The sequence below is a fragment of the Elaeis guineensis genome, chromosome 14, assembly GCF_000442705.2.
Source record: "Elaeis guineensis isolate ETL-2024a chromosome 14, EG11, whole genome shotgun sequence".
NCBI classification, from domain to species: domain Eukaryota; kingdom Viridiplantae; phylum Streptophyta; class Magnoliopsida; order Arecales; family Arecaceae; genus Elaeis; species Elaeis guineensis.
The window spans coordinates 61,703,138-61,721,622 of NC_026006.2; the positions used below are offsets into that span (position 1 = coordinate 61,703,138).

The following is an 18,485-nucleotide window of genomic DNA, read 5'->3' on the forward strand; positions in this document are numbered from 1 at the left end:
ATGATTTTGGATGAAAAAAAGGCTCCCGCTGGAGCCTTCTTTTTTTCTTCCTTTTTTTTTTTTTCTTTTTTTTTTTTTAAGCTACTTTGAGATTTATATGATAAAAAAAAAAAAAAAAAAATCAGGATACCATAAGAGAAACAACCAAAGGCCTTCAATCTAAAGAGTTATAAGGCCGGGTGTTGTATCTTTTGCAGGGAAGAAGGATTCACCTTCATGCGAATCTACTATTAGATTGTACTATGGTTATTTCAAGATCTGGGCAAGTAGATGAACTAACAGGCACGACATCCACCATCTTGTTCTTTGAATCATCCTTTTTATTATGATTGATGGGATCTCTTGAGAAAAAGCGCGAATCCTTCTAATAACAAATCATAATTCAAGAATCATCGAATACTTAGAATGAATCCCTTTATTCCTCTCTCTCTCTCTCGCTCTCTCTTACAGCAGAGATTGTGACTTGTGCCAACATAAGGATTCAAATAGACCAAGATTCGGGCCTAGAAGTATGTTGTAATGCACATGCACGTCAAACCTGTTGATTTCAAGCAACATAGACCTCAATCATGCGAAGAAAGCACATTGTTGCTGGATTTGGGGCTACTCATATCAACAAGGTTGGACCAACGGTCATCCACGAAATTTATCATGCATGCAAGCAAAATTAACTTACAGGTTTATTATCATTCAGCCTCTCACGCAAAGCTAACGATTGCGTGCGAAAGCAAATCAAACGGTGGAAAAGAACATCAAATACTAGCCCAGAATGGAGCCAACGACATCACGCATGGAACGATTCACGCCTGATCCCAAATGGGAGCAATACGTCAGAAGCTCGTGCCAGATCACTAGATGAAAAATTGCTAATAGTGCTGCTAATTGGATCACGACGTTCCTTGCGGAACACTGCGATGATATTCTGGGGACCACGCATTCTCTCGAGGGTTACAACAGGACCAGGTAATTAACCAGCACTTTGGTGTTATACTCCACTCATTGCAGTTCACAAAATTTCAGCATTAAGATCCAAATATAGCTTTTATTATATAGAAAAAAAAAAATCTGAAACTCCAGAAGAAATAAAGAGATTAACCAACATTGGCAAAGACTCGAACAATACAAGACATGGCAGAACACTGCACATGGCCAAAGCATACTTCAAGTATTGTTCATAAATATATCCTCGCACAAAGTTGATGGAACAACAAAAGCCCTAGAGGGAGCTGTTCAATGATGATAACCCATAATCCTGATAAATCAAATCAATCTGAGAAACCTTGAGATCCTAATGATGCAAGACAGGAGCAGCCAAGGGGCGATGATGTTTTCCCTGACAGGAATGACACAACAATATCACATAGAAATCTGGAAACAGCATTTGGATCCATATTTTGAATAAATCAACGAAACAACGGCACTCTCTCTACTTTATATAATGTTATAAATCTATTGTATGGACGACAGAAACCACGGGTTAACAGAGAACCATAGAGGTTCTGGGCGGAGCAGAAGCTTCAGTCTGCTTCACAGAACAAGGCAGTGATGGAAATACACAGAAGATAGCAACAAAGTCTCATCTAACCACCTCCGCCACCAACTCCCAAATCTCACAAGACGCATTTCCTTCCTACAGCGCATACATGGGCTATTTTTAGGTAATCCTATCAACAAGCTTATAATCCCAGGAAGGCACATTGCTTTCTCGCATGCTCTGGAATCAACTTCAATAAGATCTCCATTGGCACACCTTTCAACTCTGATCATCAGCACAGAAAACAAATAAATCATTGAGGTCCTTGCAGGCCAACAAGTTCATGCTGATAGCCAAGATACAGTAAAACTAACAATTATTTCTATCAAGACTTACCATGAGGCTTGAAATTAAAGAGAGGGGGTAGAAAACGGCCATTTGGTAGGCGGGTACTTGGATCACGAAGCTCATCAAAAAATGGATGAATCAACGCATCCAGCTGCAAAGAAAAATAATATAATTAGGTATGCATATGGATTCAAGTTTTGCTGTGCATGGTAAATGCATGGCATTCCCTCAAAATACTTACAGCAGTACATCGCAGGTTCGGGGAGTATTGGAGAAGTCTAGACACAAGATCCACAGCCTCAGGCGGCATCCTTTTATGGAAGATCTGATCAGACACATGAAAATATTAGATTATAAGAAATAAATAGCCATGACAGAACATGGCTCCAAATTAAAGAAATAAACAAGGGAAGACAATTCATACCTTGTGCCACGGGTGAGCTTTAATTTGTGGGAATTTAAACTCTGTATAATTTGGGTTCATGCATTTGATTTCTTCCCTTGTTGGGGTGCCTAAGACCTGCAAAAAAAAAAGGTCGTGTGAGTTAAACACACACATACAAAAAGATATAAATGCATGTGCACACCCCCACATACATAGATACATATGCACACACACACACACACACAGAGGATGTGAGTGGGTGTGAATAATAAAATACCATGGCCCAAGTGATATTACCTTGATTATTTCAACGAGCTGGTCAACTCCACTGTCACCGGGAAAGAGAGGCTGTTGAGAGACATGGTCATATTTAGTGACAAATTCTAGCAATTAAAATTACAAAGAGACCCAAGACATTTTAGCAAGTAATTGTAGATGAGGTTGTCTACCTGTCCTAGTAGGAGTTCAGCAAGAACACAACCAGCAGACCAGATGTCAATTGCTGTGGTGTACTCAGTTGCACCAAATATAAGCTCAGGAGCTCTGTAGTATCTTGAACAGATATAAGATATATTTGGTTCTCCCTTCACCTGTTAGCTCCAAAAATAAATACATCGACCAAAATTACAATAAGAATAACATTGATCTCAGTTCCATGTACAAAAACACATACCAGAACTTTTGCACTGCCAAAGTCACAGAGTTTCAGCTGATGAGTGTGTGGGTTGACCTGTTGAAGAATAAATGCATGGTCAAGTTACTTATTCTATGCAAATTGGGAGTTAATGTGAGGAAACAACTTATAGAAATATGTCATGATATCTGTACATGTATTTTGACACTAGCAAGTATATACTAGATTTTCAGTTGACTACTGATCACTCTTAGATAATGAAACTCTCAATATGATTGATCAAATTTAAATTATCACTTTTAAGCCTCCATTTTTAGCTATAGGAATAAGGCATTCATATGAAAATGCTGAACTTACATGAACTAAGAGGAATAAATAGATATTTTGCTTAGTAAGCATACCAGAAGATTTTGTGGCTTAATGTCTCTGTGGCATACTCCAATGCTGCCATGAATATAAGCCAATGCTCTACAAATCTGTTAAAATATCAAAACAGAATAAGAAAAAGCCAGCTTACATAGATTTTCAGAATTACTTCCCCAAAGCAATCAACTGAAACACTTGCAATTCAATGTTTTAAACAGACTAAATCTAACTTTAAAGAGCACATGGGTTTTCCTCTGAACAAATAACGAAATAAGTAATTCAACTGAAATACTTGCAATACCTGTTGCAAGTCCTAAAATAATTATTTATTTAATAAGTCTAGCCTGTATTAAAGTGTCAAACAATATTAATACCAAATTACATGTAACAGGAACAGCGTAAAAGCCACAGAATTGTGCATCATTTTTGCTTGATAAACTATGACTTATAGGGAAAAAAAGCACATGAACAGAGTTTTTAAAAAGGAAATCACATGCAAAGACCACATAACAACAAAGACTCGTTCTTACCTGGTACATGTAAAGTTTCACATATATTAGCGGCATACGTTGGTTCATCTTGTTGTAGTGTTTGACAACACGATGAACAGTCTCAGGCACATATTCGAGTACTAAGTTAAGATATAGCTCATCCTTCTCAGTTGTTGAAAAGAAGCAATGCTTCAGAGAAACAACATTTGGATGATCAAGAAGACGCATGGTTTGCAGCTCACGGTTCTTGTACCTCTTGTCTTGAAGAACCTTCTTTATTGCTACTGTTTCACTCGTCTCCAGACACTTTGCCTATTAAGGGGGAAAAAACAAAAGGTAAAAAAATTAGTAAAATTAATCTCGTTAGCACACAGATAAGTTTGTCAAATCAATAAAAAGAAAATGTAAATGATGCATATAGTAACAGAGTGGAATAGTCACATTAAGCCATCATTATGCAGGCACGTTCTACTTATCTAATCAGTAAATAGACAAAAATGATGCATATGCACATTCCTCTAACAACTATGATGACATAACTTCAGTCAAGTGCTAAGGTGATCAAACAAACCTGGAACACAATTCCAAATGATCCATGTCCTACTACACGCTCAGCCATATACCTTATAGTCTGCCATTAAGAGGGAGAACTTCTATAGTAAGACCAAATTTGCAGTCAATACGATGATCAATAAATGAAATAAAGCATGGAAAAGAAGTGATAACAAAGATCATAAAGATCATAGCTATGCATGGTACCAATCCACATATAAGACGTCAAATTTAAGCAAAAACATTGCTCTGTGATGTATCAGTAGCTCTACTCCACCATACCAAAAATGCATTTCAACTGATTAAGAGTTTAAAAACCAAAAAATTCAGTACTCTGTTGGATGTCATAACCAATATGCTTACTGCTTTTACCTGTTTTGGCTGGCCATTTCTTCCACCAATAGTGGTTACAATTATATGACCAGTTTCTGTCCCATTGCCATCAATAACTGTTGCTTCCACCTCCTGTGCAGGTTCAGCAGATTAGAAATCAATACATGCGACAGACCAATTTCTAAACACAAGATAATATCTATTTCCAACCAAGTGTCATAGAAAAGAGATATAAGTGAAAATGCATGCCGGTCTACCTTGTCATCCCTTATCTTCATATCATTCATCTCATCTGGCAACCTGTCCACACCAACACTAGTACCACCGGCATTTTTCATCCCCGATGCAGTCACCACACTCGCTGAAGCCATCTGTTGCAAATACCTAAAAGGATCTGAATTCAATGTATCGCACAAGCAACTTTGTCACGCTGAACCAATGCATTTACCTGTAAAATATATGATGGTATTTATCAGCAAACATAGAAAAGCTGCAATGTGATATTCATATTCATTTCTCTTCATGTAAAATAAGTAAATCGACGAATAAAAATATACACAAGAGATTCAAATGAAGGATGAAAAATAAATTAGGCAGGGACCATTAACAGCAATCTAATGTACAAAGTAAGCTGAAAGCACGATCAGGCTTTATAGAAAAACCAAAACAGAATGTAAGTTAAAATTAATATACTCACCCATGACTAGGAAATGACAAAGATACTCTGATGGCTAATGTGTAACACCAAGAGTAATTCGCAATTCAGTTGCATATTACCATACGTAGCAAAAAAAAATAGCCATCTAAAAAAGCCATCGGATGTCAAACTTGCAGAGCCTGACAAATTGCATCCTTATTTACCATGCAACCGCATTTCTCAAATTGACAATAGGATATGCTTGAAATTAACCGGCATCAAAAATGTTCAAAAATTATCCTTCAAAATGAATTCCAGAATATCTACAGTTCATAAAAATACTACTTAGATAGGAATGTGTAAGATATCATCCATCCCCACTCGACCCAACTTTCCACATCCATCACATCATCCAGTCATGGTAAACGCATGTAAATATCCAAGCCAAAAGACACAATCGGTTCATGCATGAATAACGACAAACAGAAGCACACTACATCGTCATCCCAAAAGGCGATTCCAGGTCCAACTACACCTCCAAATTTCAGAGACACAAAAACGAATTTTCATTCAGTCCACGATCAGTTTCTCAAAAGTACTTAAATAAATTTTACTTCTCGTCCTGGAGTAATCAATTCTCCACAAAGATAGTGTACATCAACCAAACAAACAACAGAAGAGCGGCATGAGGAAAAAAACGCCTGAAATTGCTTGAATACTGTACAGATCGCATGCTGCCACGAACCTAACCTAGATACCACCCTACATCATAAAGACAGAAAGAAAAACTACAAAAAATCGAGGAACAAGAAATCTTCCCCAGGATGCGGAGAAGGACCGGAAAGGGGAAAAAAGCTTCAAACGATACAAAGACCTAAAACCATAGCAGACCATTCAGATCAAAGGACCGAAAAATACCCAAAAATCCCTCTATTCCTCAGAAAACACACACACACACACACACAGGGAGAGAGAGAGAGAGGCGTTTAGCATGGAATTTTATCAAAAAAAAAAAACAAAAAATAAATTTCTTTGACAACTGGAATATCCCCGCGGATCCGCTGGAAAGCAAGGATAAAGAAATTACTTCACAAGGGAAATCGAATCACAGAAATCCGAAACCCCTAACGAAAAACCGCAACAAAGATCAGACATCGGCCGAAGCCGGGAATAACGCAACGCGGATCCGCTCAGAAAAACCATAAACCGGTCCAAAGAAGCCGATAATTCTTCCAAAAACCACAGAAAATAAAACAAATGCGGGCAAAAAGGAGATCCTTACGAGATCCAGCCGACGCCTTCCGAGATCGCCGCTCCGATCCGCCTAATCACGTCAAGACAACGAAACGGCGACGCAGATAACAAGCAATCAACACTCCTCTCCGCATCATCCTCTTTCGACTATCTATTCAGACAAAGATCGTGTGGGATTCTTCATATCTCTCGTTTTCTCTCGATCAAATTTTTGGTTCTTTTTTATTTGATGGCGAGGTCTGATGACGAGTTGCAGGAGACTAGCAAAGAAGAATGGAGAACGAAGCCTGGATTTTTTAGGTCGCCCTCTGTTGACCGTTCAAACTCCAAAAGCTTTTTAAAATTTTTAGTTTCCGTTTTAATTTTCTGTGCTACCCTCTACCAATGTTTTTTTTTTTCCTTTTTTGGTAAATCGGCTAAACTAAACGCCTTTTTCCCAATTATTAACCATTCAATATTTCGTCGCTTTTTCAACTTACTTACATGCAAATAATCTCACCGACGCACCACAAGCCTCTACTAAATGCAGCTTCGTTTTCACCGAATTACGTAAAAGCCCTTGTACGAATGTTCTCGCAGCCAACCCGCGGGGACACGTACCCGTTATGAGCCTTGTGACTTACCCATGGTGATCATATCTCCGTCCTTCAGCAAAGTACTCTCAACTGATTCTACATGGCTAGCCGTCCGATCAAAATCAGATGGCTCGAATTTTTGGTCCCCTCTTTAGGTTCTCCAGGCGGCAGTGGTTTTATTTTTTAAGCACGTTAAGTGACGATTTTGCTCCAGATGGGTGTACTTCATTGCAGTTATGCCATCAGAAGTACAACTTTTCTGGTCATCACCGGTCGCTGTCGAGGATCGGACGGCTCAGGAGTGGTGTCTGGGCTCTGGATCACAAAGACCTTTGATCGGGACCACCGATGTGAGATGGAGTCGGCCGCACCGCTGAGACTGCGACACATCATGGACCGTCGCCTCGGTGGACCCCTGCTGTACCCTAATTTCTCATGCAATTATTGCGGCCATCGGTCGAGGTCAGGGGCATGAATGGTATTTCACGTAATTAAAGCGGTTATTTCCGGCAATAAGTGGCTATTATGTGGGCCCCTATGTGTCGGAACTCTTCCGCAAAGCCTAGTATCTTGTGGTGGACTCACCCCGACCGCCACCTCTGTCCTATGGCCATGTGCTTTGGATCCCATGACCTGGAGGTACAGTAACCGCCGTGACTGTAGCTTAATTGGACTGGACGGTAGTGGGTTTGCTGGATAAAAATGGCCCGGTCAACCTGTGATTAACGTGCCGTTTGACCCGGCCCACAAGGATGGAGGCCGAAAGGACCGTCGGTCCGACGTGGACCGCGTGATCGAGGAGGGCTTGTGGGGGCCATCTGGTTCATGAGATTGGTGGGTATTTTGGGGACAATAACCTAAATTTTAGCTAAACATGTTGCTAATATTTTATTAGATTCCTGATGGAATCATTAGGTGCCAGCCTCATAGTGATAGACTTGTAGACCCTTATCCAAATGAACGAAAACAAAGCAAGTGTGGTGTTTTTTTTCTTGCAACATTTTTCTTCATGCAATCGGAGGTAGACTGGTCGGTGGGTCAGGGTTCCGGGGCCGGCAAGTTAGGTTTCCTGTGGAAAGGTTCAAGGTAGGGGAATCAATCAATAGCTTATGTTTGTGGTTCATCTCCTACTGTTTTTATGGTGGTCATTTCTGAGTATTTTGTTCAAAAAATTATGGATGGAAGAGAAGGATCATAGATGCACGGAATGTGTAACCTAAAGACAGAGTTGGGAGAAGTTGGAGTTTGGAATAGAAATGAAACTGATTGGAGTTTGAAAAAAAAATGAAACTGATTTTCACTACTATTGTTTAATTAAAGGAGGTTTCATTTTTATTCTAATTCTAGCGAAAAATGAAAATACTCCGATCTCTACTATTTTTTAATATTCAAATTTTATTTTAATTTTGATCGTGAATCAAACAAATCTGGAAATATAGCTATTTCAATTTTTACTTCAATCAATTATAATTATGATTTCAGTCACAAACTAAATGAGTCCTGATAAAACTCAAAATGATTAGTCGCCCATGACTTTTGGGATCGCCGACAGCCAAATTTCTCAAGATATATTGATGATTATCATTTAAGATACAGTATCTCAAAAAAAAATATTTTAAATTTTGATTTTGAATATCAACAACTCGCGTACCCCATGCATCAGCTGCTCACTATTTGTATGAAGCTTAAAACACAACATATGGAAAATATTTGTCAAATATTGCAAGTTGTCATTGTTGAATGAAATGAAGTGATCTGCAAGATTTATGGTAGTTGAGTCTATCTCAATTGAACTTTCAAACTAATGCTACTTTTCTGATTCAGTAAATTAGAATTGATGTGCCACCAACAGCATACATATTTTAGTTCCTTGATCTGTGGGCTTTACCCCCTCTACTGCAAGTGCAAGATTTTATATTACTAAAGCTTTTTAAATGAAAGTAATACACCATAATACTTTCAAATATATCATTAAATATTGGATTGAGAGCCTTTTTCTATTAACATTGGAAAAACCCAATGAACCCATTAGATTAAAAAGATCATAAAATAACAAACTATACATGTCCACAAACTAATTGTTATCAACTTTTAGAAACTAATAAATATCATAGAAACCAAAAAGTTATATCAAATTGGATGGTAGACTGTTAATTATATATATTTTTTGAAAGGATTGCATTACTCAATTTGAGATATAATTATAATCCAAATCAACTACTTAATGGAGAACATCATTAGAAACCTTAATTCCAAATTCCAAACATTTAGTTTATTTGATTGTATTCAGATTTTGAATAGATCCAACCCGAATTTGGTTTTTCTTCAGTCTCTAGACAAGAGCTTGAACCTTATCACTTGTTCTTGTGTCACAAAAAAGGTTTCAAAATTTTCTCAATCATCAGTTTAGTCTCATTGATAATTAAAAGAATTATCAAAGTAATCACTCTATCGGCAAATCATCTCTCTTTTTTGCTCTAAGCAGTCATAGCAGATTGAGTAGCCTGAACTATCTGCCAAGTGTCAGGTGGTTGAGCTAACTTGTTTAAAAGGTTATCTGTTACCACAACATTAATCAAGTTATTATTACTCAACACAAAAACAATGAGGAAAATTTGTTTTTAAATTTTGTGCATGCACTGGCGAAGATGCTGGAGCAAGCAGACAAAATAATCCAACTTAGCATATATAATACTACATGATACAATGCCGGCAGCAATAGAAGAACTTCTTCTACTAGATTAGCATCCAATCTAACTAAAACATGATCTTGATTATCTTATGATGCCACTTATGTGTGTAGAGGAAATATTGATCCACAGAGACATAAGTCATCCATATAGCGCATGACAAATATTATATTATATAAAAATAAGAGTATAAATGTAAAAACTCGAGGAAAAAAAAAATGATCGTGAGTAGAAGACACCAAGCCAAAATTTTGCCCACTTTCAAAATAAAAATCAGGGCCAAATTTGTGAGCTATTTTGAAATTTTGAAAATCTTTTTAATCAAAGATATGCACTAAATTTTTTCGTCGGTGGAGACAAGGAAAAAAATAAAGAGAAAGAATATAAAATTTTATGAATTTTTATTCTTTTAAAAATATTTTATTAAAATCAAGATCATAATCATTTCTTATCGATCACATTGAACCAAGAGCCAAAGCAATATAATTTTATTTTAAAATTGAGAGAATAGAGTTTTTACTTGTACTTATCTATTTTTTAGAATATCATTGATTCATATTGTTAATTTTAATTAATGGTCATGATAACAAAATATTATTAAATTATTAAAATAAATATTTATTCTATTTAAATATTTTTTTATTTTTGAATATCATAACTATAATTTTATAAAAATCATAAAACATATCAATAATTCGCAAAATGAATAAAGGGATTATTGCAAGTTTTGTAAGCAAAAATTATCATTTGACATATTTTCTCTTGTTTTTGGAATACATTTGGGAAAGGTCAGATTGAATCTAAACAGATTTAGCTGCTGCTACAAGTTATAGCCATATTCATCTCACTTTTCAAATTTGAAAGGCGGTATGATACATCCGAAACTCAAATAGTTGGAATACCTTGCGCATGAAGGTGTAGCTCACAAAGTTCAAGGTTCCAAATAACACCTCATGCTTAACTCACTCAAGTTGACTGATCACATACCATTATTCCGTTGTCCTCCAACATCTCAATATGCCACAACTGAATAGCGGAGTACCACTTAATTTCTTATCAATCTTACTAAACTCCTTTTGCAAAACGTTGACGTTGAAGAACCTTTAATGAGTATTTTTCCATTGTAGTTACTGGAATCATAAAATATAGATCAACACTAGTTTACCAAAGGGCCAGCTAGCTAAATATGGTATGCATGTCCTTCACACAAAATTGATGTAGGCTCATGTAGTTTGGCTTTAATTCTAACCGTTTTTGGAATAACATAACACGGTAATTAATATGCATTGCTTAGACCAAATCAACTAGCCTCTCGGCCCACTCCATTCATGGCTTCGACTGGTATTATTTACACGTCGACAATTTTAAGTAGGATAAACTGGACTTGGACTAAACCGACTAGGTTCTGGGCTTTCCATGATAGGCTAGTAATAAATAAAAATTACAAAAAACATGGGGTTTTTGTTTGTTATGTTCATAAATAGAATCTTACTAATTTGCCTCGAATGTTTTATCGAAGAATTCGCAGCTGTTTGAAAGCTATTACATAATCATCTCATGCTTTCCTTCCTCAACTTTCATATATGACACCCTACTAAGTTCCCATGAATAATTTTTTTTCCTTTTCTAATTGCCATCTCTTAGCTCCAGGAGATAGATGATCGGGAAGGTGGATTCAGTGATAGTGACTTGGCGGATCTTCGAGGGAAGATGTCCTTGTATCATTCTTTGTTGAGATAGCAAAAGATTATATGGAGGCAGAAGTTTAAGATCCAGTAAATCATGGAGAGTGATTGGAACACCAGGTTCTTCCAACAACCTACGATCATCAGGAGACTCAGGAGCCAAATCGAGACTGTTAGGGATAGAAGTAGCTGATTGGTTGATGGAGAAGAGAATGTCAGGTAGAATATTGTTCATTTCTTTAGATCAAGATGGATAATGAGCTTAGGTGGGGGCGGCCCCTTTAAGCCCTTGCCTCCCCTTAGTCTGATCATCGAGCAGAACAATAATCTACTCAGGACAGTGTTGGCTAACAAGATAAGGAGAGTGGTTTGGTCCACGATAGAGGACAAAGCTCTGGATCCAGATGACTTTCCTCCTTTGTTCTTTGAGAGGTACTGAGCCATTATCCAATCCAAAATTGTGGAGGCTGTGCAGGAGTTCTTCACCACTAATTGGATGCTTGAGGCCTAAAAGAGAATCTTCATCACCCTGCTGCTGAAACGACAAGATGCATCTGACTCTGGGCATTACAGACTAATTAGCTTGTGCATGACCTTGTATAAGGTTTGTACCGAGCTAATGGTGGAGAGAATGAAGTCCATGATATTTTGTCTTATTGGCCCGGAGCAGGGGGCATTTGTCAGCGCCTGTGGCATCACCGATAATATCTTAATTACATGGGAGTTTATGCATGATCATCGCTACTTTCCGATTCAATGCAATCTCATAGTGGTTAAGTTTGATATGACGCGAGCTTACGATCGTATAAATTGATAATTCTTAAAGGAGACTCTTATAGACTTTGGATTTCATGTATAGTTGGTGGATTAGTTAGATTATGACGTGCATTGCGGCCTATCTTTTACTATTTTGATCAATAGAACTCGTCAAACTTCTTCTAGACTACAGTCGAACTTCGTCTAGATTGTCCTTCTGTCTCTTTATTATCTATGCTAATGCTCTCTGTCGAGCCTTATATGCTGCTTTCTAGAGGCCAAACTTAGGCCCCTATGTCCTGACCCTGGGGATCCATTCGATCTCGTATTTGCTATTTGCAAATGACCATCTATTGATAGATCGAGTATATGTCTAACATGTTATCGGATTCAAAAAAATCTTAAAGGAGCACTATCTTGCCTTTGGGGAGAAGATGAATCTCCTCTTTAAAGTCGAAGGCCTATTGAGATATATGATTAAGGACAGGCTGGAGATCATGAAACAAAGTGGTACTTGGCATTAGTTGGGAATTTTCATCTTAGATAGACATCTGAGGAGGAAAAAGTGCTCTGGTGTGGAGCTAGTGATCTAGGATTGATTGAAGAGTTGGCAAGCTGGAGCACTATCCATAATGGATAGGGTCTATCTTGATGAGGTCTGCTCTTGACTCTATATTCATCTATCTACTGTCAAGCAGCATCCTACCTAAAATCTACCTAGTGAAGCTTGGGTAGCATTTTAGGAGGTTCGTATGGGGTTTCCACTGGAGTATGGGTGGTGTGTACTTGATGGCTTGAGATATACTGTGTCAGTTGATCAGGGATAGGAGGCTTGGCATCTAGTTTTTGGTTGTGAGATGAGGGGCCTGATTGTGAGATATATAGTCAGATTCCTCTTTTATTTGGATATCCTTTAGAGCACAATGTTGAGGATCAAATATCATCGATGGTCATCGAACATCGACATCCAAGTGAGTCGGAGTAGCTCCTTTATGTAGAGAGAGATTTGCATGTGTGGCCCTAATGCGATGGCTCAAATGAGATGACGTGGGGAGATGGGCAGACTACTCCTAAAGGATCCATGGCTTGCTAACCTCTCTTTGAGCCAGTGGCTGACCTTTGTTGGCATCGAGTCAGGACAATCCTGGAGAATTTGTGATATATTCCATTCTAATGATAGGGACTAGAACCCTTAGAGGTGCCCCTGTTCTTTAGTGAGTAGCTCGGAAGAGGGTATTATCCCTAACGGTTTCTATCCATAGTAGTCACGATGTGAGAGTGTAGTGATCATCCTGTAGTTTAAGGGCAATGACTGCTAACCTCTATGATATGTACCAGAGGAAGTCCACCAAACATATGAATACTGCATAGATTTGAAGGACTAAAATACAGCTGAAGGTGAGCTTATTTTTATGGAAGGCTGCCCAGGGTCACTTTCTCATTAGGTTCATACTGAGAGATAGAAGTATGGATCTCCCGCTCACCTATCCATGTTGCAAGCCAAGAAAAAAGATAATCGAGCATGTCCTATTCCTATGCCTAAGAATAGAGCAGATCTGATAGTTGGCCGGCCCCTTCCCAGCGATTACTTAGTCAAAGGCACTGATTCAATTCTTTCTAAAATTCTCCAGGTCGAGTGTTGGGTCTGAGGCTACCAGACTATTTCGAGTGACTTATATCATTTACCACATTTGGTTCACTATAAACAGCCGTGCGTTTGGGTCCAGGAGATGCCTGGCAAGGTTTGTCCTTGCCTAGATTAATTAGACATCACTTCTCGTTAAAGATGATTTTGAAGAACTCAAATACCTAGGAATCCTCTGTACATACAGCAACTCATTGGATTTTCATCACGTGGGAGCCCCCACCCTCAACTTACTTTAAAATCAACTTCGATGGCAGTGTGATTGGCAGCAAAAGAAGCATTAGATATATGATCTGTAGGCCAGATTCCAATTGATGGCCATAAGCGGAGTCATCTATTTGAGCCCACTATTTCGAGAGTGGAGTTACACTGCTTAGGTTGGGATCGCCTATGTGAGGTTAATGCTGGGAGCTGACCATCTCATCATTCAAAGAGACTCGTCTATGGTGGTAAGATAAATTCAAGGGCACGTGAGGGGAGACGCCACTCATTCCCTCCTATAGGATATATTGAGACTACTAACGAGGACTACTTCTCTTGATATCATATACGTCTTTTGGGAGGTGAACGACACCACTAATTGGATGGCATCTTTTGTCATGCAGCATTCACGCGACATATTGTGGATGGACTTACAGATGACTCATACATCATAGCTCTAACACATGGCAAGAAATGCACGACTTCTTCAAGATGTAATCGTCATTCAATTACCACGAAATCCCATCTTGTTTTGTTCCGGCATTATTTCTTTATATTCTACAATTGTCTGCCCGAACCTTGCCATTTTCTTCTATCAAAAAAAAAAAAAAAAACTTGCCATTTTCTATAAGACCATAGCTCCCGGCAATAATGCATGTTGCTACCAAAATTGGAGCTGATAGCAAGTAGTAAAGGCCGGACATGTTCTGAACTGAAGAGATAAACATATGAGAGAAGTTGATTATGATTTTGCTCAAATGAAGAAGTTGACCAGCTTTCTGGCCTGAAATCAAGAAAGAAAGTCCACGGTAAAAGATTGCTAGAGTTTGTCAAATGGAGGCGATGCCTCAAACAGATAGCGGAGATTTGAGAAAACGCAGGTAGCAGCATCATCCAATACGTGATGAAGGTCCTTAAGGTGTTGTTTTCACTTTAAACAAGGCAAGGGGTTGGTATCCGTTATCGAATAGAATGGGCATGCATCTCAACTGCTCGGCAACTGTTTGCACATTATGTACGTCACAGGATTTAACTACAAGCTATCGTGGGTTGAACTGTAATTGGGGAAGAGCAATGAAAATACGATTAATTACATTATATATACAGCTCATCTTCACCATCCTCTCTTTCTCATGAGACTAGTGAGGTGCAGTAGGCTGGGATTTTTTTTCCCTTTTGTTAGGGACGTAGGAGGTCCTCCACCAATGTTTGCGGCTGGCATCCACGTTAGTCCCCTCTCTGGAATCAAATGGGAAAAGTAAGTAGGTGATGACCACTGCTACCACGTTACATGCGCATGAACCTCTACATACCTCTGAAAAAATGGTTGAAAAACAAAAGAGGGCATGTTCTGTGAATTTTTTTTTTTTTTTTTTAACTTTTCCTTCTTCAGTTTCATTAATTTATCATTTTTTAAAATTACTCTATCTTGTACAAAGCTTGGTTTGATGTAATTTGTTATGATAGCTTAAAGATGAAAATTGATATCCATGGTGTAAAAATTTATAGTATTTGTTGGGGGATACCGACCGACCGACTGGCCGACCGACCGACCGACTGGCCGACCGACCGATCGATCGACGGCCGGGGGCGCCCGACTGACGGACGCCACTACCGGCCCTTCAATGATCTATCGCCGACTGGGGATATGTCGGGCGTACCTTTCCCGACCGGCCGAACCCAGAGGTCTGACGGCCGACTCATATGAAACTCGCCGACCTAGGGTCGGCGGCCTCCTCCAACCGCCGTACAGCCGCCAGACCTTGTCAGCTCTGACAGCAACATGCGGCACGGCCATTTTGGGGCATTGTCCTGCCAGGGGCATTGTCAACCCTGATGATTTGACAGCCCCCACGGCGACATGACGTTTTCACGGCGACTCTGACAGTCCACAGTGAGTTGACAGTTCCTCACTTGTCCGCGCCATTAATGACGGCGCCATACCGTGCTCCACTATATAAACAGGAGAATGCAACAGTGCGAGGGATCGATCCGCCCGTCTCTCCCAAAAACACAGGCTCGCTCCTCTCTCTCTCTCTCTCTCTCTCTCAGAGCTCTCTGTCTACATTTCACTGTTGTCCAGTCACCTCTCTAACTTGACCGTCGGAGGGTCCCCGCCGGAGCCGCCTCCGGTCAGTGCGGACTTCCTTTTGCAGGTGCACGCTTCCCGGCGATCGGGCGACGAGGCGATTGGCTGCAACAGATTGGCGCGCCAGGTAGGGGGGACAGTAAGACAAAGACAAGAGCTCAACGATCGAGAGTCACTGGGTCGGCCAGGCGCTCTTCCCGTCGGGAAGAGGCCTCCCCGCCACCACCGACGGCGGAGCCTAGCTCTCCGCGCCCTGCAGTGACCACGGAGGCCCAGATTGCGACCATCGTACGGCAGATGACCGTACTGACCGACGCAATCAAAAGCCTCCAGTAGCAACCAGCGACCCGACCTATGCCCTCCAGGAGCAGCCGCCGACGACCGCGCCGATCCCTGTCGCCTCCACGCGAGCGCTCCCAACAGCGCTCCCGCGGAGAGGAGGAGGGACGACCACGGCGCGACGACCGACGGTCCCAGCGGCCCTCTCCCTCCCCGTTGGAACGGGCGAGGAAGGAGAAGCGGCCGCGCACGCCGTCGGCCTCCCTCTCAGAATCCTCCGGAGACTCCACTCCTGGGGTCTCCCAGCATCGACGAGCGGACGACTACGAGCGGTGGTTCGAAGAAATCGACCGCCGACTCGCTCAACTGCAAACGGACGGCCAGAAGTCTTCGAACGACGTCGACTTCCAGACCGCCCAACCTCTCTCCCGATTGGTCCTCGATGAACCGATTTCCAGTCGGTTCAAGATGCCTCACGTGGAGCCATACGACGGCTCCACAGACCCAGTCGACCACCTCGAGAGCTATAAAGCTCTCATGACGATTCAAGGGACAACCGACGCTCTTTTCTGCATCGGCTTCCCCGCCACGCTCCGCAAGGCTGCCAGGGCTTGGTACTCCGATCTTCGATCGGGCAGTATCCATTCCTTCGGACAGCTCGAGCACTCGTTCGTGGCCCATTTCAGCACTAGCCGAAAGCCGTCGCGAACGTCGGACAGCCTTTTCTCCTCAAGCAGGGGAAAACGAGACGCTCCGACACTTCGTGGCGCGATTCAACGCAGCCACGCTCGAGGTCCGGGACCTCAACGAAGACATGGCTGTCTCAGCCATGAAGCGGGGCTTGAGGGCGTCCCGATTCACTTATTCTCTGGACAAGACCCTCCCCCGGACGTATGCCGAGCTACTGGAGCGCGCATACAAGTATATGCACGCGGATGAAGGAGCGTCCGACCGATGCTTGGCCGAGCCCAGAGGACCGAAGAAGCAGAGAAAGGTCGGGAGCCCACCGAACCAAGCAGGCCCCCGACCGATAGTCGGCTCTCTCCACCCCGACAGATCCAAAAATCGCCCCGACGGCAGACTCCGAGGCCGGTGCGTCCCAGGTACGACTCCTACACTCCTCTCTCCGCTCCCCGTGCGCAGATCCTGATGGAGATCGAGGGAGAAGAATACCTGCGACGGCCTCCGCCTCTGAAGGCAAAAGGCCTCGACCGTCGGAAGTACTGCCGGTTCCACCAAGCCACGGCCACGACACCGAGCGGTGCATCCAGTTGAAGGACGAGATTGAAAATCTCATCCGCCGGGGTACCTCGGCAAATTTCGGAAGGGTCCGCCGACCAACGGTTGCCGATCGACGCCCCAGCCGACTGAAGAGGCGCGACCAACCGCCGACGGCAGGAGTCATCAACATGATCTCCAAGCGGCTGGGCCGGGGACGTCTGCAGGAGGGGAGCCGACGAAAAGGCCACGCCCGGACGACGTAATCACCTTCACAGAAGACGACGTTCGGGGCATCGAAACCCCTCACGACGATGCTGTTGTTGTGTCGGCGACAATAGCCAATTATGATGTAAAACGAATTTTTGTTGATAATGGAAGTTCGACAATGTTTTGTTTTACTCGACCTTCTCCCGAATGCGACTGTCAACTGACCGACTTAGGAGGGTCCCTGTGCCCCTGATCGGCTTTGCCGGAGACACCGTCACGACAGAGGAGAAATACCCTGCCCGTGACGGTCGGACCGAACCACGGCAAAGCACGGTCTCCTCACTTTCGCGGTCGTCCAAGTTCCTTCGGCTACAACGCCATACTGGACGACCCGGACTGAACGCCCTCAAGGCGATCGTCTCGACGTACCATCTCCTTGTTCGGTTTCCGACCAAAAACGGAGTCGGAGAGATGCGCGGAGATCAACAGCTCGCCCGGCGATGCTTCCAAATCTCCGCTCAAACGACGAGACGAAGGATCCTCTGACAATCGACAACTGGACCAAAGGGAGGAGGAAGAACGGGGTTCGCCGCCGAGCAGCTCGAGGCGATCCCGATAGGAGAAATCCCGACAGGAAAGTTTGGGTCGGGTCTCAATTGCCCG

The 18,485-nt window shown here is 41.8% G+C and overlaps 1 protein-coding gene across 1 annotated transcript; it reads right to left on the reverse strand.

Annotated features, from left to right (window-relative positions):
• Nucleotides 1-1,146: 1,146 nt before the first annotated feature.
• LOC105057298 (shaggy-related protein kinase alpha) lies at nt 1,147-6,792 on the reverse strand. The gene is made up of 13 exons (XM_010939874.3): nt 6,503-6,792; nt 4,841-5,031; nt 4,623-4,715; nt 4,270-4,329; nt 3,738-4,010; nt 3,243-3,317; nt 2,881-2,937; nt 2,657-2,797; nt 2,505-2,555; nt 2,247-2,342; nt 2,064-2,147; nt 1,871-1,973; nt 1,147-1,759 (listed from the first exon to the last, which is right to left on the reverse strand). The coding sequence occupies exons 2-13, from the start codon at nt 4,952-4,954 to the stop codon at nt 1,677-1,679; spliced, it is 1,230 nt and encodes a 409-aa protein (XP_010938176.1). The 5' UTR covers nt 4,955-5,031; nt 6,503-6,792; the 3' UTR covers nt 1,147-1,676.
• Nucleotides 6,793-18,485: the final 11,693 nt, after the last annotated feature.

Excerpts from the sequence above, each read along its gene's own strand:
- LOC105057298 (XM_010939874.3), bottom strand. The coding sequence starts at position 4,954 with ATGGCTTCAGCGAGTGTGGTGACTGCATCGGGGATGAAAAATGCCGGT. Across the intron at positions 2,938-3,242 it reads TTAAGCCACAAAATCTTCTG|GTCAACCCACACACTCATCA; the intron begins GTATGCTTACTA and ends ATTCTTCAACAG. Across the intron at positions 2,798-2,880 it reads TTGGCAGTGCAAAAGTTCTG|GTGAAGGGAGAACCAAATAT; the intron begins GTATGTGTTTTT and ends TGGAGCTAACAG.